At 39.7% G+C, this 27,643-nt stretch overlaps 1 protein-coding gene and 2 non-coding genes across 5 annotated transcripts; 2 read left to right on the top strand and 1 right to left on the bottom strand.

Annotated features, from left to right (window-relative positions):
• Positions 1-378: 378 nt before the first annotated feature.
• Positions 379-8,991, bottom strand: AURKB (aurora kinase B). Of its 3 annotated transcripts, XM_074225567.1 has the most exons (10): positions 8,407-8,769; positions 8,025-8,083; positions 6,803-6,879; positions 3,379-3,502; positions 3,228-3,282; positions 2,776-2,967; positions 1,624-1,762; positions 1,358-1,506; positions 967-1,141; positions 379-740 (listed from the first exon to the last, which is right to left on the bottom strand). In XM_074225567.1, exons 3-10 carry the CDS (start codon positions 6,848-6,850, stop codon positions 567-569), a joined length of 1,056 nt encoding a protein of 351 aa, XP_074081668.1. In that variant the 5' UTR covers positions 6,851-6,879; positions 8,025-8,083; positions 8,407-8,769; the 3' UTR covers positions 379-566. The 3 variants fall into 3 exon arrangements, with proteins under 3 accessions (XP_074081668.1, XP_074081667.1, XP_074081666.1); XM_074225566.1 differs by lacking the exon at positions 8,025-8,083; XM_074225565.1 differs by lacking the exons at positions 8,025-8,083; positions 8,407-8,769 and adding an exon at positions 8,907-8,991 and having other exon boundaries at positions 380-740.
• A 10,657-nt stretch (positions 8,992-19,648) lies between these two features.
• TRNAP-CGG (transfer RNA proline (anticodon CGG)) lies at positions 19,649-19,720 on the top strand. The gene has a single exon. It is a non-coding gene; the product is annotated as a tRNA-Pro (tRNA).
• Positions 19,721-27,553: 7,833 nt separating this feature from the next.
• Positions 27,554-27,625, top strand: TRNAW-CCA (transfer RNA tryptophan (anticodon CCA)). Its single transcript has one exon. It is a non-coding gene; the product is annotated as a tRNA-Trp (tRNA).
• The last annotated feature ends 18 nt before the right edge of the window (positions 27,626-27,643 follow it).

Genomic DNA, 27,643 nt, shown 5'->3' with positions numbered 1-27,643 from the left:
GAAAGGATGGAAGGCTGGATGAGACCATGAAAGGGATTAAAACTGGGTGCCCTTCTTTCTTTAGTTTAAGAGGCAGGGTTATTATTCATCTCTGAAAAACTGGGTTTCCTAGAGGCTTGAATAAAGGTAGAGTGGCAGAGCTACTATGGGAACATGCTAGATAATCAAATCATAAAATGATTCTCAAATAGTATTGAGGATCTATGTAAAATTAATATGATTATACAGAATGACAGATTTATATAGTTTTATGACTTTCCCTAAACATTCTAAGCATGAGAAAAAAAGAAAATGAATGGTGCCAGTGACTCAAGGTTAGAACTGGCAAAGAAGTTTTGAGGGCAGCAATCAAGTCCTTGATCCTGGCTTGTACAAACTGAAAGGGTGGGGTGTTCATTAAACAGTCACCAATTTCCATTTATACAAAAACATTTAAGTGTTTATTAAATAGTCTTTGAGATTAGAGGAAATAATGATGAAAGAGAAAGAAGTCAGGGATCTACCTTCTCTCACTTCATTTCCCACAAATGTATAAAAAACACATAAATTTATAGAGAAGAGAGAATTCAGTGGGCAGGACGGGGGGAACAAGGAGGAAGCACTCTTCGGGAATGAGCCTGCACCCAGGGGTGCTCCAAGACCTGAGTGAGGGGAAGTCGTTCTGAGGGGTTATGCCTGAGCAATTTAGAGATCAGGTCCTGGGCTCCAGAAGGTATAGATGAAGGGAATTTCAGGTCCACCTTTTAAATGGAGAAAGGAAGGCAAAATGAGACATTAGTCAAACCAACAGATCTTTATCAGGTACCCCTAACATTTGGAGGGATTAAATGAAATGTCAGACAGATTTTGCTTACTCTGAAGCCACTCAGTCCCTATCCAAAACTATACAACTATAATAAGGATCTTATGGAATCTTTCCCATGCCCCCACTCCCACCTCTAACCCTCATCCCATATTTACCCATACCTTGGTGATCCGTCTATAGGTCTCACTGTGAGAAGAACTTTCAAAGGGAGGATTTCCCACTAGTAGCTCATAGCACAGCACTCCAATGCACCAAAGATCCACCTTTTCATCATGTGTACGTCCTTCAATCATCTCAGGAGGAAGATAGTCTAGGGTGCCACACATTGTCTTCCTCCTAAATCGAGGTAGATGTGGTGCAGTGGTAACAACAGAAACAGAGAGGTTCTCCATTCTCCTAGTTCTTGGCTAAAAGCAAGGTGATGAGAGAAGAACAGGCACAACACCAAAAGGCAGATTCCCAAGAGAGGGTTACAAGGAAGAATTGTCTAGATTTCTCTGTAAAAATCTGCTTCCCAGCAAGACATACATCCCTGTCCCAGTATGGTCATACCTAAGGGAGGGGGCATGGACAGACCAGCCAAAGTCAGCAATCTTAAGCTCTCCTCGAAGTCCCATGAGTAGATTCTCAGGTTTAATGTCTCTGTGAATCACCTTCTTCCTATGGCAATAGATCAAGGCATCTGCCAGTTCCTCCATGATCTAGGAGAAGAGATAATAGATTAGACAAGAAATCTAACTCACATCCCCACCCTATCATCAGCCATGCCCTATTGCCTGTCAGGAATAACCACATCCTGCCCCCCAGCACCCCTGGACCGTGGCTGTGCGTTGCTGGTCAAATGTATGGCTCTTCTGCAGCTCCTTGTAGAGTTCACCCCGAGGTGCATATTCCAGAATCAGGTAAACCCGACGACGGTCATGGAAGTAATTGTAGAGGCGAAGGATATTGGGGTGCCTGGAAAAAGGAGATAGGATAATTGGGTAATAACAACTAATATTTATGTAGTGTTTAAAGATTCCTGACAACACTGTGATATAAGGCAGAGTAGGGATGTCATCCTCATTCTACATGTAAGACTCAAGAGACACCAAGATCCTGTTACCCAAACATACACCTTGAAGTTGGGGTGGTGGTGGAGGGATGATAAGGAGTCAGAAGGTCTGGGTGTCAATCCTGGCACTATCATCTATAACCTATTTGGTCTTGGGCCAAGTCCAAGGGAAGAGGGATGAGTCCAAGTATGCCCTCTTCAAACTGGGACCCACTTATAATGGCCTATCTTTTCACCTTGCCCTCATTCTTGGGTATATTCTCTTCTCCCTCTTCAGCCCCACTTTTTAGCTCTCTTTTCCTACTAGAAAGTAAGCTCCTTGAGGGCATGGATTGTTCTTTTATGCTTGTATTCACGCTTAGTACAAAGCCTGGCCTGCAGTAAATGCTTAATGTTTTCTTTCTTTCAGTTTCCTCATCCATAAAACATGATCTACAAGGTCCTTTCCAGCTCTAAACCTATATAATGCTTTAATCCATTATCTCCTTTTCTTTTTTAATTTTACTATATCACACTGGATACCAGGAAACAAGGTGCCTGACATAGGGAACAAATCATTTGGGTATTGGGATAAAAGCAATTTTCCAATGATAAATCCCATATTGGGAAAACTCAGAACTGGGACAAAGTGATAACAAGTCAGTCCACAAACTTGTATGAAAGAGCAAGGAACACAGCAGGACCAAGAGGCTCTTGTCCCAATAGAGACAAAGATAGTTTCTTAAAAAGAGAAATACTGGGGTGGGAAATGGTAACATCTAGATACACATGGAATGGCTGGATAAAATGGGATTCAGGTCATAAGAGTGGGGATGACAGGAAGTAAAAGGGAGAAACAAGTTCAGAAAAGAGAGCTGCTAAAGGAGTAGCTGTAAGAGAGAAAAGCAAAGGAGTTTCAGTAAGAATCCATCCATACCGTAGATGAGACTGGATCTCAATCTCTCTTCGAAGCTGGTGTTCTACACCCTCCTTCTCCATCTGAGACTTGAAGAGAACCTTCAGTGCCACAATAAACTGACTGTTCTTTTCTCGAGCCAGGTACACATTCCCAAACTTGCCCTTACCCAGTGGCCGCCCAATTTCAAAGTCATCAATTTTGAAATGATGCCTGATAGAGAAGAGTAAAAACCAACTTAAGGGGAGGGACAAGTCTAACTTTTCAAATCAATCTTCATCACTCTTCCCTACTATAATCACGTTTCCCTCTCATTACAGATTCAGGCAACTATATTCCCAGCATTCAAGATACACCATCCCTAGCCACCTCCAAGGTTTTCTGTATTCCCCTCACATATGTGTATCTCCCACAGCCTCCTTTATGAATTCATCCATACTTAAGGATTCAATTTTTAGGCCTGACATACTCACACTGGGAGATTCAATTTCACATTGCTGATATCCACTCCTATTCTGCCAGGTAGAGCTGTAAAGATCAAAGGTTAATAGCTTTTATTTGGGAGGGGAGGGGGGAAGCCATCCCCCAACTTATGTCACCTTTCACCCCCATACTACAAGGTACCTGCTGGCTGGGTGTTTGAAGGATCTGGAACAGCTCTGGAACGATTCATGAGCAGAGTTGAAAATGGAGTGGCTATCTCTTTCCGGAGTATCCTCAGGGGCAAAGTATTCAGGCTGGACTGAGGCTAGGGGAAAAGCAAATTAGCATGAGTTTGGGGAATGGGTTATGGGTGAGCTGTGTGTTTGGGTGAAGGCAGAGATGTCAGTTCATTCCTCATTACCAAGTAAAAATATAGAAAAAAAGGTAGAAATCCAGTTGTTACAGCTTCTGTGTGTTCCCCCCTTCCTTTTTTTTTTTTAAGATTTTTCAAGGCAATGGGGTTAAGTGGCTTGCCCAAGGCCACACAGCTAGGTAATTATTAAGTGTCGGAGATCAGATTTGAACCCAGGCACTCCTGACTCCAAGGCCCGTGCTCTATTCACTGCGCCACCTAGCCCCCCCCCCTTTCTTAAGGGATCCTATGGCAACTTTTCTCTTTATCACTAAGAGTCTTTAGAGTTATAACTGGATAATCAATCTTCAAGGATGTTACAGGATTTATGCTTTGGATAGGGGCTGAACCAGATGACCTTCAAGACCTCCTTCAATACTATAATTATGTAAAAAGGATTCAAAGCTGCTGTTTTTTTTTTAACATTTATATTTATCTAGATAACATGAGTCAGATACTATTTTTACCCTATATTACTTAAAGACAAAAAGAAGTCCCAGCGGAGGGCAAATAAAGAAACTGACTAAGTTCATTTTATCTTGTGTCCAAAGGCAATAAAGAAATACCAGTTCATTTCATGTTGCTGTGCTTTCGAAAAGTATCCACAAAATGACCATGAAAAAACTATAGCTTATGTGCCAACATTTGAGGCTGAGAATGAGAAGGTAAAGAATTTCTACAAAGAATTTCAGTTTCAATTTATACTATAATACTTAATATGTACTAAAATATTTAATGACATTAATGCAAAAATATCATATAAGATGGCAGAAAATAATGTTAAAAACGTTCAAGAATATGACACAAGGAGCAGCTAGGTGGCGCAGTGGATAGAGCACTGGCCTTGGAGTCAGGAGTACCTGAGTTCAAATCTGGCCTCAGACACTTAATAATTACCTAGCCGTGCGGCCTTAGGCAAGCCACTTAACCCCATTGCTTTGAAAAATCTAAAAAAAAAAAAAAAAAGAAAAAAGAATATGACACAAGATGCCCCAAAGGTGGCACATCTCTACAACATGGGTACTGTCTTCAAGAAGATAGTAAGTAGGTAGGTATTGAACAGAGCAAACACCAAACAACATCAGAAACATGAAAAGCTTTTTTGTTAACAGAAAGGAAAGGAATAGCTGCTAATACAAGACATAATCTACTGGGTCAGAACAAAAATCTAAATCAGTATCAAAAGAATAGAAAGATGTGGCATATCATTAATTATAACAGTTTCAACTCAGATCTATTCAAATCAACTATTGGAAAATGAATAAAAGGGAAGTTTCTACACTAATAAATCTTTGATTTCATCAATGAAGGTATGTCCTTCTTTGATGTATATCATTAATCATCCATGTGCTCATATAAATTTGCCACAGGAGCATTTAAACAAGATAGTTTAACTAATGTAAAATAAATTTTACCAGGAGATAAAAAGAAGCTAGAAATCACATTGCAGCCACTGTATATCTTTGTAAGGAAAATGGTGGAATACCTTGAGATTTGCCTCATTTAAAGAAAAAAGGGACAGTTAAAAGGAGGAAAATCATAGAAAGTTTGGCAAGAGGTCCAATTAAATCAGGTTTGCAGATTCTACAGCATACAAGATGCTAGTTGTTAGTTTCCTTACCATAAAAAATTGTGATTCAATAAAGCAAAATGTAGCCTTAAAGGTTGCCTTCCAACAATGAGTCATCTATTTTTCAAAATCATGAAATTCTTTCAAAGATGTAATAGCATTTTATTTTACCTTTTGATGATTAATAATTGAACAAGGCAGTAAACAGAGAAACTTTCAACAAAGACGTTTGCTACTGACATGGAGGACATTCACTGAAGAATTGAAATGGAAGACAGATTTTCACAGATGGTAAGGTCATCCAGATACTTATTTTTGCCACTTGAATCAAGATCTGGAATACTGCATTGTCCTTAAATGAGATCACTTAAGAGTTCAGTTGAATTATTCACACAGTGAATTCACTAGGTGAATGAAGAATGGCTATTGTCCATTAATAATATAAGCAAGAACTAGCATACAAATAAAAAAAGACAATCCTTGATCCCAAGGAGCTCACAAATTAATTGGTGGAGACAATACATACAGGAGAGTCAGTTGAAAGATGAATATAAAGGTCTGGTAGGGCCTTTGGGAAAAGGGAAAACCAACAAAGAAAAGGGTAATTTCCTGGCAACAGAAGACTATCAGCCCACTTGTATTGGCAGGTGTACAAAGAACTGCCCCCAGACTGAAGAGGAAGAGAAGGAAAAAAAGTAGACTTGATAGTCTTTGAGAAACTGTAATGACGTATTAATGATATTAAACTTATTTGTAGGGGAAAAAAACTATTAATATTCTTTCAGTCATGCCATGCTGTAGGACTGTTGAGCCATGGAAATGTGCAATGTGAACACAACAGTGAAGACTTATGCAAAAAAAGGAGGGGTAAAGGATATGAAAGAAGTATATTAACTAGAGAAGAAGGTAGACCAGTCATGTTGTACTGACATTCACCAATGGAGAGATCTTGAATGGACCCCTTGTGAAGAATTTAGAGTAGAGGTTCTATACCTAGTGTTAAAAATTCTGAAAACTGTATTTCAATTGGTTTTCTTTATAATTCTATATATATTTTATTGTATCCAAAAGGGGTCCACAGGGTTCACAAGACTACCAAAAGAAACCTTATTTTCTACTAGATCAAGCCAGCATCTCAAAGACACTGCTGATAAGATTTGATTAATTTTCTCCTCAATCTGGTTCTGGCATATACTACCCAGATGGGAAAGCCACTGAGTATTCCACTCAGGTTTGGGTGAGTGCAGATAAATTATTTGATTAGACTGATCAAGACTGGGGAGGGATTGTAAGTAAATGACAAGATAAAAATCTTCCAGTCCCTCATTAGATGAAGTCCAATTTCATTATGATATTGTCATTACTTATTAACTAATCAGTTAATTGCCACCTTTGGAATACTTACTCTTCCAAGGGCATATGAACCTTGTATAGGTCCATGAAGGGCCTTTGGCATTTGAGAGTTTAACTGACCTCTTTTATCAATTATTGCTGGTATGATACTGTCTCTCAAAATTTTTAAACCACATTTATTTTAAAAAATCAAATGAAATAAAATTACTCAGAGGACCTTGAAAGATACTACTCTAGATATGTTCCCTGAGATGTCATATATTACCTTCCTTCCCACAAGTTCCCCTTACCAAGGATGTGCTGAAAGTTCCTAGATGGGCATTCTCCTTCTCTGACATCTTGCAAAGGAAAGGGGGTGGAGGGAATTCTGGGAAGGACAAAGAAACAGAGCAGAAAGATGAGAAGCATAATGGAACAACAGAAAACATACTGGACACCAAGAATTCAGGAAATCTTGGTTCCATCTCTGACTGATTCTAACTAGTTGTTAAAGTCATTTCCACTTTCTGGGTCTTAATTTTCTCATCCACCAAAAGAGGAAACTGGAATAATGACTTTTTTTTAGGATTTTTACAAGGCAAAGGCTTTATTATATCCATTTAAATGGATACAAGGCTTGCCCAAGGCCACACAGCTAGGTAATTAAGTGTCTGAGGCTGCATTTGAACGCAGGGACTCCTGACTCCAGGGCCAGTGGTCTATCCATCGTGCCACCTAGCCGCCCCCAATAATGACTTTTTTTAAAAAAGAAAATTGATTTTTGTATTGATCGATGATATGTGTAACTAATTTGTTAATAATTTAGCTTCTAAAGATCTTTTTCACAGGTAGACTGATCTAGGAATCAAAGAGACTCAAGCAGCATGGACTAACTCATTCCTGACAAACTTGCATTCCTTCCCTGATCTGTGTTTGCTTCTTGAAGTGAATCAGAAAAATACATATAACTTGTTCTGCATCCAAGTAAAATAATAAAGTATTGTCAAGACTAGTCAACGTAACCATTCCCTAACAGGATTTGGTTTATCCTGAGAAAAATCACTCAAGCCCCCCCACCCCGAATTGTTTTATGATCCACCTTTCCCTTTATGAGCATGAATATAATCTCTAAATCCATTACAGCAAGGTAGGGCAGTGCTGATTTGCAAATCTATTTCTTGCAATGAAAGTAAATTAATTTAACCATTACTTGATTACTGGCATTCTGTCTCTCTGGTTTGCTCCATTTCACCCAGGTTTGAGACTGGGGCAGGAAAAACTCTATTAATTTCTAGATTATTGTGTCATTCTATGCTCTATAAACTTAAGTCATCTAGCCTTAACAAAAATGACGTTTACATAGCATTTTAAGAATTAGAAAAGCACCTTGTAGTTCTCTAATTCATATAACAACTTTATGGAATAAATACTACAGATTTATCGTCGTCTCTATTTTACAGATCAGTAAACTCAAGAGCAGAGCAGATTTAAATCTTCCCCGTGCAATTCAAAGCCTACTATCACACAAAATACCTCCATTTCTCCACTATGCCACACAGTCTCCGCCACTCCCTCTCTTCTGTTCCCTGGGGCTGAGAAAAGCCCAGGATTAATGCATTATCCATCGTTCCCAAGGATAGGCGGGCCATGTGTGATGTGCCAGAGAAAACTAAGTATTTATTAAGCACCTGCTATGGAAGATGCTAATAGGAAATGTATTTTTTTAAAGTTTTATTTTATTTTAAAGTTGAGGCCAACAGAGACTAAGTGACTTGCCAGGATCATACAAGCTAGTGACTGAAGCCACATTTGAGCTCAGGTCTTCCTGGCTCCGGTTCTGCTTATCCCATCCAGCTGGCAGGGGCGGGCGGGGGAGGGGAGAGCTCTCTCCCTCGCAGCTATGCCCTCCACCCACCTGGGATGGAGGCAAATTTACATCGCCAGCGGCCGGGGGGTAAGAGGGGGCTCTTCTTGGGACAAACCAGCCCGGAACAGCAAGTCCCGACCCCGACCTCGGGAGGAAATGGCCCAAGCAGCCCCTGACTGCCCAAGAGCTAGAGGTCAAGGGCAGCCCGGGAGGGGGTGGGGAAGGGGTGCAGAGGGAGTCGGAGAGAAGAGTGGCAGAGGAGGGGCGGGGCGCGCCCAGGGCGGGCTCTCCCAGGGCGGGGCCGTGGTGCTCCCCAAAGGGAGAGCCCCTCTGTCCGGGGCTGCCACGGCCCCTTCCTCCTCGAGACCCCCGGAAGGCGAGGCGCCAGTCCGGGGTTGGGCCAACGGCTCCCGCTCGGAGTGCGCGCGCATCCCCGTCAACAGCTTGGAAGCTCCGCGCGCCGCCGCGCCCCGCTTCGCCCCACCCCAGCTCCGGTGCCCGCTAACCGCCAGGTCCGCGCCCGCCCGCACGCCGCACCGCAGGATTACCTGGCCCGGGCCCCGCCACCGCTCCTCAGAGGACGCGCCGCCGCGGCGGGAGTGGAAGCGGAGGCGCGGCGCGGCGCAGCGCAGCTCGTTCGAATAGCCCGCCCCGGCGGTATTGGCTGAGCCTGCGCCCTCTACTTCGCTCTCATTGGCTGGCTCATACCAGACCCGAAAACAGGAAGAGGAAGCCGCCTCCGGTGGAAGAGGCGGAGGAGGAAGGCGTTCGAGGTTGCACTGAGTGACGGAGACGTCAGCCAATTAGAACTAGACGGTGTTGGTCGGCCCGCGTTTCTTGTCGTACATAGTAACAGCCAAATCGCGGCGATAATCGTGAAACGTTTAGCATCTCTGACCAATCCAACAATCCGTGACTGTTAAGAAATTGCACACCTTGGTTTTTTTTTTGTAAGATTTTGCAAGGCAAGTGGGGCGAAGTGGCTTGCCCAAGGCCACACAGCGAGGTGATTATTAAGTGTCTGAGGTTAGATTTGAACTCAGGGACTCCTGACTCCAGGGTCGGTGGGAAAGAATTTAGGACTGAAAATAAAATAAATTTTAAGAATTTGCATTTCAAATTTATTTTTATCTTAAAAAAAAGTTTCTTCCCACCCCGATTATTTCTGCACCCCCCCCGCCCAGGCGATCATGAAAATATAAGCAACCTCTTAAGGAATGTACCTACCATATTTTCTCAATACTTTACAATTTAAGGGAGAAGGCAAAATGTTTGAATTACATGTCCCATGATGCTTTGGGACTGGAGAGTCTACCTCATCTGGGAGAAGGCTAAGTAGGGGAGGAGAAACCCCGACAATGGGGAGGGGGTAGAGTGGAGAGGGGGCGTGGAATAAGGTGGCAAGGCAGAGATGGCAGAAGAGAATCAAAAGATACGGTCCCTGTAAGGACTTCTCCTTGGACCATTTTCCCATTCTGGTTTGCAGAAATTGGATATTTACCTAGAGCAGGCAGCTGATTCCAAAGTGACATACTTGATAAAAGTAAGGATGGGCAGGGAACAAACCCAGCAGTGCAGAAGCAACCAAAGGATTGGCTAAGATTTTCCAGGACCAAAATCATCCACAAAGTCCAAGTATAGCAGCTAAATTCTTAACCGTTTTCCCTGAGTGACTTGATCTAATCCTTGTCTTGAAAACTGTGAGGCAGGGGAATGAGGAGGGAGTCAAACTGCCTGGGTTCATTCAGGAGAGCTCCATTTGTTTTAAGGATTCCTTATGGCCTAGAGGAAGGGACATCTGCTACTGTTGGGGGGTGGATATTAGAGGTTGTGGACAGAGCAAGATACCCAGAAAATGAGAAATGAGATCTTGCCCATTTGGGATTTTCTTAGCAAAGATAGTGGAGTGTTTTTGCCATTTTTTCTTTCTCCAGCTCATGAGTCACACAACTAGTAAGTGAGGGAGTATTTGAACTCAGTTTCTCTTGACCAGCACTCTTATTCACTTTGTCACCTTCTCATTGGAGGGTGTGGCTGATGCCAACCAAGCAATGGATTCTAGTGAAGTCTACTCAATATTACCTTTCTTTCCTTTAGTTTTCTCAGAGCATAGTGCTAGGAAAACTAAAATTCAGATCTTTGCCCCCTTGGTTGTAACTCTCTCTCCCCCTCATATTCTGAAAAGGGTGATGGGGGGGAAGGTGACCCCAATACAAACTTCTGTATCTTTTTTTAAACATTTATCCACATGATATTACTCATTCTTGCTAATAAATTTGAGAATGGCAGGGTAGAAGATACCTGTGGGAGACTGCCAACATTAGGGCAATCCTTTTAGAGAATTTCTCCAAATTTGGTAGTGAGTGGAGGAGACTATTCAAGTCATTGAAATAAGGAGAAAATTAATAGAGATAAACAAGTAAAAGAGAGGGTTTGGTGTTTGCATGATTACCTCTGAGTATATTTGAGAAGCACTGACATCTCAGTGTTAAACCTGATATTTTAAGGAAGGTATTCTTGTTTTAACTATAATGAATTTTTCATGTCATAGATAACTGGGTAGTATCGTAGGTAGACCTACTATATCACCTATAGTGGCAGAATCAGGAAGTCCTGTTTGAAATTTGCCTCAGACACTTTTTAGCTATGTGATCTTGGACAATTCAAATAATCTCACTAAATTTCAGTTTTCTCATCTATAAAACAGATATAAAATAGTACCTACCTTACAAGGTTGTTGTGAGGATAAGCTAAAACAATATACATAAAGAACTTTGCAAATCTTAAAGGGATAAATACATGCGAGCTATCAATAGCAAAAACTGCTTTTTTTTTCAGGGAGAAATTCAGAATGGGACTCCTATATATAACAAAATATAACAAAAACTGAATATATATATATATATATATATATATATAATGGATATATGTTATATTAACTGCCTTCAATGAGCTTACATTCTGGTGGGCAAAGATGCGGAAGCACATATATTAGCACAATACATTATCCCCCATTTATAATGCATATACATATAATGGATATATGATATATTAACTTTAAAGTGTTTTGTAAATAACTCAGTATTTACTTCTAAGAAGAGAACGACAAAATATGAGGAAAGGGAAAGGAAAGGGGGAAAAAGAACTAGCAATATAGTACATTTTGCTAAAGATTGATTGTTGAATGAGATTTGAAGATCTAACTGTTTAATTGAAAGCTAAGCTATTATTTAAAATTCTATCAGGGGATCTGAAGATTAGTAATGAGAAATATACTAAGTTCTCTTCCTGGCTATGAACACAGAGTCAGGACTTAGTTGAATCCTAATCTAGAAATTTCATGTGTTTGTGACATTGGGCAATGATCTTTCTTCAACTTCAAAATGAAAGGGTTGGACTCCAAGGTCCCTCCAAGCTCTAAATTCATCTGACGTGGGCTATGCCAACAAGGGGATGGGTTTACATGGTCTTATTGCCACAGATTTATCAAATCAAAGTTACTTTTATACACACACACACACACACACAGACACAATAAAAGTAACAAACTTTCCACAAACACTAAGACTCCCCTGCAGTAATTGTAGGCACTAAAGGTAGAAGGAAGGGTAGTAGATCCAGAAGGAGGACAAATTCTCCAGCCTTTATGGAACAGCTTTGATGAGGACCCAAACTTGAATATGAAGTTCAGGAGGGTGACTTCAACTAGTTAGAGACACAATCAAGAGATAGAGAACATGACAGTCACATGGATGAACTGTTAAGTGAAAGACAGATTTAACACCTGTGTCTCATTTTCTCCATTGTAAAATGGTGTGAGACTTGAAAACTTCAAATATTCTCTCCAGTTTTAAATCCATGATTCTATGATCCCAAAGAACTAGGCAAAAGCATAGAATAGAAGTTATAGATGTCATAGATAACAAATCTGCTTAAATGGCAAATTAATCATAGATTATTGTAGAGGGCCAGCCCCAGGAAGTAATATTGGTGACTTTTTCCATCAAAGATATGTGTGGATTATTGCTCATTGTATGGATCCCTAGGATAGATAATCTGTGGCTCCAGAAGTGGTTGTAAAAGATTTCTTTAATAGAAAAGTATGCATATTTCTAAGAACAAATATTGTAAATTTACCCAGGAAATTGTAAAACTTGGTCTCCTTTAACCTGTCATTCCAGAGATAAGTTTTTGCTATAAAAAGTCTGAGTTTCCAAAAATAAAGTTAGTAGATTTTTCACTTCCCAACCTTTTGTGTTTGGATATGTTTGTCTACCTGACCTGACTCTCAGAAATTCATGTCCAGACCCACACTAGAACTATTGCAGGCAATAGATTATTATGAACAACAACTGGTGGATTCTCTTTTCAGAGAAATACATCTCAAAGATTTAGTGATTAGAATTGCTTGTCTATATAATTATAGATAAATGAGAAGCCACATTAAGTATGGGAAGCAAGTGACACTAATTAGGTCAGAAGCAGGGAGAAGGTAGGAGGCTTCAAAAACATTGTGATCACAATCTGGGAACTGTCATTAAGCAAGAGAGAAATTTGGGAGTAGATTATTTAATTCAACTCCCCAGATGAGATAAGGGCATCTTCAAAACTGCTGTAAAGAAGCAGATAAAGGAAACAGTTACTTACTTCTAGAAGTTAGGTGTTCCCTTGAATAGCAATATCTATGGAAACTGAAGGGAAGGACAGTCAATGCTCCTGAGAATTTGGAAATCAGTTTAACCATTGCATATAATGTATATCTCTCTCTTCATCATAAAATGGGTCAAATAAGACACATTTCTAATATAGCAAACAATTGTGCGCATGTGGTTAGATTGTATTGTGCTAATATATGTGCTTCCACATCTTTGCCCACCAGAATGTAAGCTCATTGAAGGCAGTTAATATAACATATATCCATTATATATAGAATATAAAACTCTAAATATCATGGGAAGACAGGTAAGACAAATTTTAGTTATAGGTTTGTAAATCTTCAAGTCAGAAAGAAACAATTTTGACTCATGATAAAATGGAACATTCTAATAGTGCTAACCAAAATTTCAATGGGTTGTCTCAGAAGATGCTGAGTTTCCCATTATTGAAGATCTTAAAAGAGAGACTGGGGATGCTGTTTACTGTAAAAAGTGAATGCTTGGACTAAATGGTCTCTTCCAGTTAATAATCATAGAATTCAAGAGCTAAAAGGCACCTTTAAGGTCATTTAGTTCAGGTTCTTTAACTGGACACACACAGAGAGAGAAAGAGAGAGAAAGAAAGAGAGAGAGAGAAAGAGAGAGAGAGAGAGAGAGAGAGAGAGAGAGAGAGAGAGAGAGAGAGAGAGAGAGAGAGTAATTCCTGTCTAGAAAACAGGTATACATCCATTCGGAATTTATCTATGGAAATTCCTTTCTTTCCTCTCCCTTCTCCTCTCTTTCCACTCCTGTTCATTCATTTACAGAGGAAGAAATTGAGGTCCATAGAGGTGAAGGGATTGTTCTCGTTCTGGTAAAGGCAACTTCCCTAGTAAAATGAGAGTTAAACTAAATAAAGACTTGGATTTTTAAAGAGGTGAAAGGTCTAAGGGTAGGGTACATTGCATATATTTTCAGCTTTGTTGATTTTTTTTTTATCTTTGAAGACTAAAGTGCCTACTGTTCTATACTTAGTATATGAAAAGGGGTAAGGAATATTCCATTTTTCTTCATAGTAGCTCTGTTTCTGGACAAAGAATTGGAAATACCCATCAATTGGGGAATGACTGAACAAATTGTGTATATAAACGTAATGGAACACTATAGTTCTATAAGAAATCATGAGGTATGGAACTTCAGAATAGACTGGAAAGACTTTGCATGAACTGATGGAGAATGAAGTGAACAGAAAAATATTATACCTACTCACAGCAACATTGGGTGGTGATCAACTATGAAGGGACTTGCACATTTCAGCAGTATAACAATCAAAGACAATTCTAAAAGACTTCTGATAGAAAATACCACCCATATCCAGAGTAAGAACAATGGAATGTAAATGTAGCCAAAAGCTTACAATCTTCAGTTTTTAAAAGTTGTATCATAGATTATGTCTTTTTTCCCTCTCTAATATTTTTTTCATTTAGATTTGATTCTTCTTTTACAACATGATTAGTATGTATCTATTCAGCATGGTTATATATATATAGCTTATATTAGACTGCTTTCTGTTAAGGTAAGGGGTGAGGGGAGGGAAAAAGAAAAATATAAAACTCAAAACCTTGTAAAAAATGATTGTTGAAAACTACCTTTGCATGTAGTTGGTAAAATAAATAAATGAAATATTAATAAAACTGTCCCTGTAATCTGTCTACTAAAAAGGAAGCCTTGAAGACATCATGGGTCAATCTGTTCAAGGGAAAAAAAAATCTGTGCACATTCAAATTTCACTTCAATAAACAATCTTTAGCAAAATGCACTATATTGTTATTTCTTTCCCCTTTCCCCTTTCTTTCCTTTTCTCTTATTTCCTTTTTCCTCTTTCCAGAAATAAAGAACTATAAAATTATGATGATGATGATGATGATAAATTTTGGGATGGTAGAAAAACATTTGTAGTTCTTAATTCTTGGAAATGGCTTGCTTGAGCTTGAGACTTCTAAGTTACAGAAGATTAAAGCCAACTGGCTTTAAAAACATTTGCTCAAATGTTTTGTCCTTTTTGTCCTTTTGTAAGAGCAGGTGATAACATGACAGAGTGAGGGTTAATAGTCAATAGTCTCACCTTCTCCTCCAGACTCCTCTGAGTCAGATATGAACCAGTATGCCTGGAGATAGCCTTAGATGACAGGGTTAAGTGACTTGCACAAGGTCACACAGTTAAGTATCTGAGGTCAGATTTGACAGGGTTAAATGACTTAGACAAGGTCTCACAATTAGTTAAGTATCTGAGGTCCTCCTGACTTCAGGGCCAGCACTCTACCCACCACACCGTCTAGCTGCTCTTTATCTACAATAGGATGGGCATGAATATAGGGAGCCCCTAGAGGAGAAGCTATTAGGCTGATTCAGTAGCATAGAGAATGAATAAGGAGTGGCAAATGCACTTTCAACCTGGGTCATATTGGAAGACACAATCTTAAAGAAAAGAGAGGGGCAGCTAGGTGGCGTAGTGGATAGAGCACCCGCCCTGGAGTCAGGAGTACCTGAGTTCAAATGTGGACTCAGACAATAATTACCTAGCTGTATGGCCTTCGGCAAGCCACTTAACCCCACTGCCTTGCAAAAACTTTGAGAGAGAGAGAGAGAGAGAGAGAGAGAGAAAAGAGAATCTAGAATATTCAAGGACTTCTCTGGTGCCAGCAGAGTGATGGAAGTGGGGAAATCTTAGCAAAGCACATCGTTTTCTGGAGATGGAGCTTCTGTTTATCCCATTGCCAAATCTCCTCAATATGAGAACTAGTCTTTAGTGATTAGATATTCCTAGGAAGTTTGGATGGGTCTGGTTCTTCCATAGACAGGATTGGGCACCACAGAAGTATCATGGTGCCCTATTGTGTGCTTTATATACACTTCTTTATAGGATTTCCTCATTTAATACTTATCAGTTTTCATTTTTAAAATTAATTGGGGGGAAGAGGGAGAAGATAGCAAAAGTTTTATTTACCCATCTTATTGATTTTTTTTACATGAAATTTTGAATCTCTATTATATATGGCTTTCTTTTAAGTGTATAATAATTTCCACATATAACTTTCTAAGCAGTTCTGTTTGTCTGATCTTTCTCTTGTGTTTTTAAAAAATGATTCAATAATCTTTTTTAACAATGATATCCCTATCTTCATCTCATTTCTTGCAACTCTAATTGAAAAAAAGGGCAAAATTCTTATAACAAATGTATTGAACAGATTCTGCTTTGTAACCTTATAGCCACAGATAAGCATAAGCCCTGACTCCACTATATACTGTAGTACAAATTCTTCATAAAATTTTCAGAGATCACAGAGAAAACATATATCTTCTCTTTGACTCCATAGACAGAAGTACTACACAAGAAGTCATTTCTCAACCATCTTCAACCATCAAAACAAGCTGTCTTCATCCAACATTGTATCTCTTGAAGCTACAATAACAACAGTTCTAATGCCTAGATATAGACATTTGAAGCAAAGGCTACCCACTATTTTCATTTGATCCTTACAATAATCTTGTAAGGAAGGTATTATTATCTTCATTATGCAGATATAAAGAAATAGACAAGGTTAAGTGAATTGCATAACTTGTGTAGAAGATAGGATATGAATATATAGTTACTCAGATTATAAAACTCAAAAGTCAAGTGTAAAAACTCAAAATTGTATTCTTTCTCAAGGCAGGACTAATCTAATAATACATAATAGCTAAACATTTATATAGCACCTGGGACTACTAATACAATTATTATGCCATTTGATGCTCACAAAATCCCTAGGACCTAGTACTATCAATATCACCATTTTTAAGATGGGGAAAGTGTAACAAATAGTTGTTAAGTGGATCACACAGCTGATAAGTGTCTGAGCCTTAGTTAAGCTTGGATCCACCTAAAGGCAAGACACCCTATCCACAGCACCACCTAATTGTACTGCCTTAGTTGAAATATATAACTTCTTTTCTCCTCCCCAAGCATATTCAATCGGCATTTCAGTAAAGCAAGAGAAAACTTGGGGTTGACTAACTTGGGCTCTATAAATGAATTTTCATTATATCTCCAATAAGGATTAGAATTGGGAGTTAGGGGGCTTTAAGTTTTGTAAAAAGACCTCTCCTGATTCCATAGTTCTAAGGTAACACTCGTGAAATTTTTCAACTCTCATATAGGGTTACTGGGTAAAGACTTGTGCCTGCTTATATAATTAGTATTGGTCATAGATGGGATTTAAAACCTAGGTTCCCTTGACTCCAAGGCTGATTCTCTATTAACTGTAACATATTACTAAGCAAAATGTTATTATTCCCATTTTACAGGTGAAGAAACTGAGGTTCTGAGATATAAAATTGCTTGCCTACAATTACACAGTGCTAAAACTGAATCCAGATCCTAATCGTTTCTGTACTTTACTCTCCAGGATTTCTACTTTAGGGTTCCACTGTCTTGATTAGTAACTGCCTTTCCTGGCCTACTATTTCAGAAAATCCTCAATCACACTTCACTTTTCTCCCTATTCTCTTTCTATGTTTTTTAAAACTTCCCTTAGCTTATTGACATTGTAATCATAACCCTTACACTTTTCCCTCTCCCCTTCCCCTCACCCCCTTTAATTCTGAGATCAAAATAAGATCGTCTCTGCCATTTTTCCTAGAAAGAGTATATCATTTTACTTTCTATGGTTCTGCCATAACTTTCCCTGAAATTTTCAGTATCAAAGTACTCCTTCTCTGGTCACCTGGTTTGTTCTTAATTTTTAGAAGACCATGACATCAGGGAGGTGATGCCACCAACAAGCAAATGAATGGGATTTGAATGAGAGAGATGATGTGCTAAGTTACCAGTCTCACTTTCTCCTTCCTAACTTTCTGGGTCCAGTGGCCAGATACCTTTCAGAAGGACTAGAGATGGCCTTGGATTGGTTTAGTAATCAATGTAATGTTACATCCCTGGGTGGCACAGTATTTAGTGTACAACTCCTGGAAATAGAAGGACCTGAGTTCAAATCTTAACTTCTGACTTCTATATTTGTTTTTCTCCAAACTCCTGGAGACCAGGAATTAGCTTTGCTTTATTTGTACCTTCAGTATTCAGCACAGTGGTTGCCATTAAGCGCTTAATAAATGCTTTAGTTTGAACTTATTCACTTATTGAAGCATACATACTACCTCTCTGAAGACAGGAAAAATAGAGGAAATTGGAGATGTTGGCAAATTTCAAGAGAAGTATTATGCTGAGCAGAAACAAGAGCAAAGACCTAGAAAAAAGACAGAATGAAAATATGAACTTCTAATGTAATGGAAACCTAGTGAGCCTAGTCTCAAGGTGGGTCTCACTGTCGGGGTGGGGGGGTGGGGGGGGGTGTATGATTGACCATTGAATAAAGATTCTTTAGCAAATAGGAAGAAACAGTTTTAGTATTCCTCTCAGTAGAAGGAAAGTGGGGAAAGCTTGGATTTGGGATACAGGATGAGGCAAGTCCAAGGACTTTCTCAATGCATTTCACTTAAGGTCAAGAACTGAAAGATCTACGAGTGTGGGCAAAAGATAGAGAGGCAGGTATTCAACAGAATGGAATGCCCTTTCCCAGCCCATTTTTGCCTATCAGAATTGTACCAGTTCTCTGCTCGAAAGTCACCCCTGACCCCTAAACCTTCCCTAATTGCCTCAGTACAAAATACTCTGATTCCTCCTCCCTCCAAATAAGTATTAATCTTGTAATTCTGACCATATAACATAGGCATCTCTTCTCTACCAATCAGACTGTCGACCCTATAAGGGGGGGGGGGGTGTCTTCAGGCATCTTTGCATGGCTCGCTGACACCGAACAACTATGTGTAGGAATGAAAGAAGCCCCCTTTCAGAATGGGTGTTGATTAGGGCCTCTTTGTCTCCCACTCTGTGTCTGCCCTCTTTTCTGCTGTTTCCTCGGCAATCCTACATTCCTCCTGTGAGTTCCTAGGACCAGAACAGGGTTTAGGAAGAGAGGTACGAGGGACTCTTAGTGACTTAAGAATTAGAGAACCCGATAATTTTTATTGGAGAAGCCCAGAAAAAGGGTCTTTTGTGCTACAATAAGTAGTCCCCATTGTTCTGGGAAGAAATAGATGTTCTCAAATCATGTGTGGAAACCCGGGCAGGATTTGGCACCCCAAGCCAGCATCGGGGCGGTCAGAAGGGAAGGAGGGGGTAGGGTTGGTAGGAAGACTTCCGTCCAGATCCCCAGGGAGGGGTGGTGTGCTTGTGCTTGTGCTTGTGCTTGTGCTTGTGCTTGTGCTTGTGCTTGTGCTTGTGCTTGTGCTTGTGCTTGTGCTTGTGCTTGTACTTGTGCTTGTGCTTGTGTACGTGTCTGTGTCTGTGTCTGTGTGTCTGCGTGTCTGTCTTAGGGGATTGAGAGGGGTTGGGGCGGAGTTGAGGACCTTCCCCTTCTTCCAACCTAAACGCGCTATTTCCTGGGAGGATCTGTGGCCCGAAGTCTGAGCTCGGTATCTGGCGTCCCAATTTCAAGTTTAATATTGCTATAATCTCATCCTTAGCCAAAGACCCCAGGAATTCACTTCCTCCGCACATATCCCTGCATAGTACACACACAGCCTCAGAAGTTTCTCTCTAGCCGTATTATTTTGTCGGCTCGTTGGTCTAGGGGTATGATTCTCGCTTCGGGTGCGAGAGGTCCCGGGTTCAAATCCCGGACGAGCCCACTTTTGATGTTCAGCTTTTTAATATATTCTAGAGAACCTGAAATTGTTTTATTGTTGTCTGAGTGTTATAGAATAAAAGCAAGTGGGGAGGTAAATGACACGACACTTCAGAAAACTTAGAAATGTAGTATTGTTATATGAGTGCTAGAGGAAAAAACAGTGGGCAGGTAAATGACACTGCTTTAGTGCGCACTTATTGGTCCCTGAAGAATAAGTAGGAATGGGGGCGGGGGTTGCATAGGGATGGGACTCAGAGATAGTGAGGGGCAGAGAATTCCTGAGGTGGAATAGTAAAATGTAAGTTCGGCTTAGGTGGCATGAAGTCAGATTGTTCTGAAGTCTTAAATGTCAGACTAAGGACATCATACTTTATTCTCTAGGTCGTGAGAACCAGTTAGACGGTTTTACCCCGAAGGATAACATAATGAAATCATTATTTTAGGAAGATTGATGTGGGTGCTCAAAATCTCACAGTATTCTCTTTGATACACATTACTGCCCTGGCTTTATGTCAGATATTGTGCTTAAAGAAGCTACAAAGAAAGACCAAAAACTTGGTTTTTGCCCTCAGAGTTCACATTTCAATGGGGGTGGGAGAGGAAAGACAACATGTAAACAGTACAAAGAAGGGTGGAAGGTAATTTGACATTTGCAAAAATGGTATATTTTTAGGAATGTTATATCTTTCAACATTGCCTCCCTTCTCTTTCTCCCTCTCATCCCCCCATGCCCTAGCTCTAAAACTTTGCTACTTTTCCTAAATTCAGTGTAAAGAATTTCAGATAACATTTATACAAATCAATCTATAAATAAATATTTATTAAATGCCCACTATGTGCCACTATATGCCTTCATTGTGTGAAGTATAGGCAATAAAAAAAAAAGCAAAAAATGGTTACCACATACAAAGAGTTTACAATATAATGGGGGAGACAAAACGCAAATAAATCCTGTCAGTTCCTCATCAATGAAAATACTCTCATCACAAATCTAATAGCAAAATCATTAATTAAGTCAAAAAACAAGGTAATAATTATTAAATGCAGATCTGTTCTCCATATGCAAGTGTTTATAACTTCTTGTATAACTCCAGAAAGATTCTAACCTAATTCCTCCAGCAGATGAACTCTGAAAATATTTAGGGTTTATTGTCCTTTGCTTCATTGAAGACAAATTGTGGGAAGAGTTCTCTTAAGATTCTTTTAGGCAGATAGCTTATCTGAAAGAGATCTATGGAGAGGGGAAAAGTTTACAACCAAACAAGAGATAGAGGAACATTGTAAATTGCAAAATGAATAATTTTAGTTACATTAAATTTAAAAGTTTTTGCACAAATAAAACCAATGCAACCAAGATTATAAGGAAAACAGAAGGCTGGGAAATAATTTTCACAGCTACTGTTTCTGATAAAGGCCTCATTTCTAAAATATAGAGAGAACTGGGTCAATTTCATAAGAATACACAACATTTCCCAATTGATAGTCAAAGGATATGAGCAGGTAATTTTCAGATGAAGAAATTAAAGCTATCTCTCTCTCTCTCTCTCTCTCTCTCTCTCTCTCTCTAAATATATATGTATATGCTCTAAATCATTATTGATTAGTGAAATACAAATGAAAACAACTGAGGTACCACCTCACACTATCTGATTGACTAAGATGGCAAAAAAAAAAAGGAAAATAATCAAGTTGAGGAGGATGTGGGAAAACTGGAACACCGATGGACTTTTGGTAGAGTTGTGAACTGATCCAGCCATTCTGATGAGCAATTTAGTACAATCTCCAAAGAGCAATCAAACTGTGCATACCCTTTGATCCAGCAATACCACTACTAGGTTAGTATCCCAAAGTGATCATTAAAAAGGGGAAAGGACGAATTCAAAAATATTTATAGTATCCTTTTCATGGTGGCAAAATATTGAAAATTGAGGGGGATGCTCATCAATTGGAGAATGGATGAATAAATCATGGTATATGAATGTGTTAGACTATTGTTCTGTAAGAAATCATGATCGACTGGGCTTAAGAAAAGCCTGGAAAGAGTTGCATGAACTGAGGCTGAGTGAAGTAAGCAGAACCAGGAGAACGCTGTACACATTAACAACAACACAGACTCACCTCCTCTCAGCTAGGACAATCCTAAAGGACCTGTGATGGAAAATGCCATTGACATACAGAGATAAAAACTATAGAGTCTAAGTGCAGGGCAAAGCACTAATATGTTTATATTTTAAACTACTTTTATGTTTTTTCCTTTCTTATGTTTTTTTCCTTTTTAGTTCTATTTTTTCTTTTACAATGTGACTAATATAGAAATATGCTAAACATAATTATACATGCACAACCTATATCAAATTGCGTGTTGCCTTGGGGTGGGGAAGGAAGGGAGGAAGGCAGGAAAAAAATTTGCAAAAGGATGAATGCTGAAAATTAAGTTTGCATGTAATTGGAAAAAATAAAATAACAAAAAATGATTCTTCTAGAAGAGTCAGGAATCAATAGAAGACTTGCTCATGTCTGTAATCATTAAGATTCTACTGGGATTTCTGTAATTCAAGTCACCTTCAAAATCGTTTGTATATTAACTCCCTTTTTTCTATCATCTCTGGGCACCCAACATGTTAATTCTGCTTCTCTTCACAAATTTCCAGGCAATCAGAATACCAGTCTAGTAATCTGTTGCCCAAAGGCCAGAACATGATGTTCTGGGGAACAGAGATCTTGAAAGTCATTCTAATTCACTGTATTGTTCCCAGAACTTTATTACATATATTGAAAACTTTTTTATGTATTGTTAAGTTTTGAGATTTTTTTGTCTTTTTTTTTCCATTATTTTTCTTTCCATTTATATTTCTTTCCATTTATATTTCTTTTATGGGATGGCTCTCAAGTAGGATACTGGAGAAAGTTTTGATGAAGTAAAAAAAAGAAAGCCATTAATAAAAATTTATTTTTAAAAATGAACTGAGGGGTGGCTAGGTGGTACAGTGGATAGAACGCAGGTCCTGGAATCAGGAGTATCTGAGTTCAAATCCAACCTCAGACACTTAACAATTACCTAGCTGTGTGGCCTTGGGCAAGCCGCTTAACCCCATTGCCTTGCAAAAACCTAAAAACGCACACACAAAATGAACTGAGTATTGTGAAATTATAAGGAACAAGTGTAGTACTAAAGAAGACATGGGGAAAGAAATCTCCTCTACTCCTTTTCAGTATTTGGGCCATATCTGTGTTCTATATTTTCTATTCTATGGAGGGAATGCCTCCCTAGATGAGAGAGCAAATTTCTATTAAGTCTTTTCTAAGACAAAAAAAAAAAAGAGGTTTGGATATGAAAATGTGAACTTCCATTATATGGTTTTTTAAGGTTCTTTTTTTTTTTTTGAAAGACAAATGGGGTTAAGTGTCTTGCCCAAGGCCACACAGCTAGGTAATTGTTAAGTGTCTGAGACCAGATTTTGAACCCAGGTACTCCTGACTCCAAGGCCGGTGCTTTATCCACTACACCACCTAGCTGCCCCTATTATGTGGTTTTTAAGAAATATGTAGTAAGGTAGTTAAAAAAAATTATCTTCCTTTGAACCTTTTGTTTCCAGTGTATTATATTTGAAACAGAGTCTAGGATTGAAGGTGCTTAGGTAAGCAGAACTCTAGCTACAGAAGTCAACAAGCCTTTATGGGGAATACAAAGAAAGGCAAAAGACAGTTCCTGTCTTCAAGGAGTTCAAAATCTAATAAGGGAGACTTTGCAAACAACTCTTGAAAATCAAGATATTGTTGTATGTCTTGCCAGAAAAGTCTCCGCCACCCCCCACAGAAGGACATTCAAGAATTTCCCAGACCTGGGAGTCCAATCCGATTCACAAGAAAGAGGTGGGGAAGCTCTGGGTTGATTACATGAATAATTTCATAATCAAAGTGGAATACTCACATGAGACTTTCTAGACAACATATTGGAATTCCCACAAAGATCTGGATAGAACCCCCACTGTAATTACAGAAAACAGACAAAGGAGTTGCTGTAGAGTATGTTAATGAGGATTGGCTGATACTTTTGGCCAGTTCAGATCTGGCCTCATACCCAGATACTTGGGTGTTTTTTTTTATTAGAGTCCCAGATTTACAAGGTTAAAGACAGGGAATATTTAGTTATGCCCAGGCCATGCTCTGGTCTATATACTTTCTTTTGGCTTACATTAATCTTGGTTTATATTATTCATAGCTTTCATTATAGGATATCATTATTATTATTATTATCATCATCTTCATCATCATTATTACTTTCTCTGAGAGAAACTTTTGCTAGGAAACATGTTATTCATGATCTTTACTGCTATAGTCTTTTATTAAGAAGTCTACATCATGTCTTTCACCAATAAGGATCCCACAATGTATACATAAATATATATATGGAATAAACCAGGGATAATCTCAGAGGGAAGATCTAAAAGATTGGGAAAGACTTCTTGCTGAAAGTAGTTGAAGTAAGTCAGGAGGCAAAGTAGAAAAGGTAGAGACTTACAGATTAAAGATCTATGGGAGAAATAAAAAGTCCAGGGGGCGGCTAGGTGGTACAGTGGATAGAGCAATGCCCCTGGAGTCAGGAGTTCAAATCCAACCTCAGACACTTAATAATTACCTAGCTGTGTGGCATTGGGCAAGCCACTTAACCTCATTGCCTTGCAAAAACTTTAGTGTGCCCAGGAGGAATCATAAAGTTGGGGTTCACTTCACTTTTGCTTAAGGATTTATAAAAATAGTAAATATCAATTCTCTCTTTACTTCAGGAGCCCCCAACCAGTATAGAAACTCTGCCCTTTTATCTCTGTGTTCATAACCTGCCAGGCACTACCGAATTTCTCATTGCCCTTCCCTTCACAAACAATAAAGTAAATTCTTTTTCTAAATCAGTGGTAATAAGAACTGTACTTTATAGACATCTCTCATTTGATCCTCACAACAACCCTGAGAGATAAGTGCTATTATTATCTTCATTTCCAGAAAACTGAGGCAGACAAAAGTCAGGGTTGGGGGTGCACAGTGTCCTGTAAAATTGAAAGCAGGATTTGAACCCTGGTCTTCCTGACTCTAGGTCCAGAGTTCCACCCACTGAATAACCTAGATGATAATTTTAAAAGAACATACATCAGTTTAAAGAAAGGAAGTTTTGCAAGCCAAGTTTCCCCAACTGACAAATGATCAAAGGATATGCAAAGGCAATTTACAATGAGGAAATCGAAGTGATCCATAGTTACATGAAAAATTGCTCTAAATCACTAATTATTAGAGAAATTCTAATTAAAGCATTTCTGAGGCATCATCTCACACCTCCCAGATTGGCCAATATGACCAGAAAGGACAATGATCAATGTTGGAAGGGATGTGGGAAATTTGGGACACTAATACATTGTTGGTGAAGCTGTGAACTCAACTTTTTGGAGAGCAATTTGGAATTATGCCCAAAGGACAACAAAAATGTGCATACCCTTTGATCCATCAATACCACTACTGGGTCTATACCCTGAAGAGATTGTGAAAAAGGGTAAAAACATCACTTGTACAAAAATATTCATAGCAGCCCTGTTTGTGGTAGCAAAGAATTAGAAATTGAGTGAATGTCCATCAATTGGGGAATGGCTTAATAAACTGTAGTATATGTATGTGATAGAACACTATTGTTCTAGGGATGGGAGGGATGGGAATTCAGGGAAGCCTGGAGGGATTTGCATGAACTGATGCTGAGCGAGATGAGCAGAACTAGAAGAACATTGTACAACCTAACAGCAACATAGGAATAATGATTGACCTTAATGCATTTGCTCATTCCATTAGTGCAACAATCAGGTACAATTTTGGGATATCTGTGATGGAAAATACCATCTGTATCCAGAGAAAGAATTGTGAAGTTTGAACAAAGACCAAAGACTATCACCTTTAATATTAAAAAAAAACAACACCCTTTATCTTACTATGTAATTTTGCTATCTCTTATACTCTATTTTTCTTTCTTAAAGATATGATTTCTCTCTCATCACATTCAACTTAATCAATGTATACCATGGAAACAATGTAAAGACTAACAGACTGCGGGGGGGGGTAGCAAGATTAGGGGAAAAATTGTAAAATTCAAAATAAATTTTAAAAAAAGCAAAAAAAAAAAGAGGAAGTTTTGGATTTACCCTTAGCTCTCTTAGGTAGTAAGGGGGAAAGGGGATGGGGGGAAATAGATAGAGCTTGTCATTGCCTTTCATCAGCATTCAAGGAGAAAAGAGCTCTACAAGTATTAGCTCGCTCTGGCTATGCCCTTCCTCAAGATGCAGTGACAGTCAAAAGATTCTTTTCCAGATTTAGAATTTAGAGCTCTAGGCATTCTGTTTCTCCAAATTAGAAACCTCCAGGAAAGATATACACAGATATACGTCCTTTAGAATGGTGGAATATCAGAACTGGAAGGAATCAGGAGCCATAGAAAGTGCAGTAAAAGAAAGTAAAAGAAAGGAGGGTAGGAATGGACCTAAGTGAAGTTTGGGAGGAAGCTGGTAATCCTCGGAGTACTTTCCTGACATTTCTCTGATTTGGAGTTGAGGTCTTCTGACTCTGCTCAGTCTCACAAATATGTGGGGTGGAGGACTGGAACTGGGTCCCTAGAGCTACACCGGTGGGATTTGAGCCTGGATTTTTTGGTTCTGTGACCTGTAATGTTTCCAGTGGAGCTACAGTGAAACCCTCCTTTCTTCTGCCTCTTGTCTTCCCCCTGGTTTCATTTACCTCCCAGCTACGAAAATCCCCATTCTAATTTATCATTTGTTTTAAACATTATATTCTTTTTAAATTTTGAGTTCCAGATTCTCTTCCCTCTTTTCCACCTCTTCCCCCACCTTATGAGAAAGCAAGTAATGATATTAATACAAGTAAAATCATGCAAATCATTTTTATATTAGCCATATTTTTTAAAAGCACTTCCATTTGCACTCCATCAGTTCCTCAGTTCTCCCTCGAAAGGTGACTAAAATCGTTTTATCCTGAGTCCTTTGGAATTGTCTTGGATCGCCGTATGGCTCTTTCAGAGTTTGCAACATTGTTGTTTACTATGCATAATAATAATCTCTTAAACCTTCTATAAGAAAGTCTTTCTCTAGTGCCCTCTAGCCTCTGCAACGAGCCTCAATTTACAGTGTCTAATAGAGCTTATTTGTGCCACGAAGAGGTTTGAAATATCTCCTCCCCTGGACGAGGCGCCTTTCTCCTAGAGAGCAAAAACTGGTTTTTGTCCATCTGTTTTGCGTGTCTTTGTGCTCCCAGGCTCGGCTCCGAGGCGCTAGGGATAGGTGGGCTCTTCGTGGGGGGCTGGCGCCCGCCCGACCTCTTCTTTCCTCGCTGCCCCCCGGCCCCTTCATTTCCCCCTCAGTAACTTTGCTAGTTTCTCTGCTTCCACCCCTCTCACCCCCTGGCACTGAAGTCCAAAGTGGAAACCGCCGGGGACGAGCAGGATCTCGTATTCGCTAAGGGGAAGCAGAGGGACGGGGGAGAAGGGGGACTGCCTGGCCCACTCCTCCAAGTGACTCGGCCGAAAAGGGTAAACAGGGCGGTGGGCGGCTGTGCCTGCGCCGAGCGCCCGAGAGCGCGGTTCTTTCTTTTCCCGAGGCGGAGCGGCCCCCGAGGGGAGAGGCCCGCCGGGGGTGAGCCTTGGCCCCGGAGGCGGCGGGGCCGCGGCTCCCCCGGGGCTGGGATCGGGAAGGAGGCCGGGGAAGCGAGGCGGAGACCCGGAGAGTCCCGCCCCTCGCCGTGCCTGCCTCTCCTTCCTATACTGGAATGAGAAAAAAAACTTCCCGTGGCCTCGTGGCGCAACGGTAGCGCGTCTGACTCCAGATCAGAAGGTTGCGTGTTCAAATCACGTCGGGGTCAAACCTTTTGGCCAGACTT

This window comes from Macrotis lagotis, chromosome 2 (genome assembly GCF_037893015.1).
Source record: "Macrotis lagotis isolate mMagLag1 chromosome 2, bilby.v1.9.chrom.fasta, whole genome shotgun sequence".
Taxonomy (NCBI): Eukaryota; Metazoa; Chordata; class Mammalia; order Peramelemorphia; family Peramelidae; genus Macrotis; species Macrotis lagotis.
This window is presented reverse-complemented; position numbering and strand designations above follow the sequence as displayed.

Excerpts from the sequence above, each read along its gene's own strand:
- AURKB (XM_074225565.1), bottom strand. The coding sequence starts at position 6,850 with ATGTCAGAGAAGGAGAATGCCCATCTAGGAACTTTCAGCACATCCTTG. Across the intron at positions 1,142-1,357 it reads GTCCATGCCCCCTCCCTTAG|GAGGAAGACAATGTGTGGCA; the intron begins GTATGACCATAC and ends ACCTCGATTTAG. Across the intron at positions 741-966 it reads CCTATAGACGGATCACCAAG|GTGGACCTGAAATTCCCTTC; the intron begins GTATGGGTAAAT and ends TCCATTTAAAAG.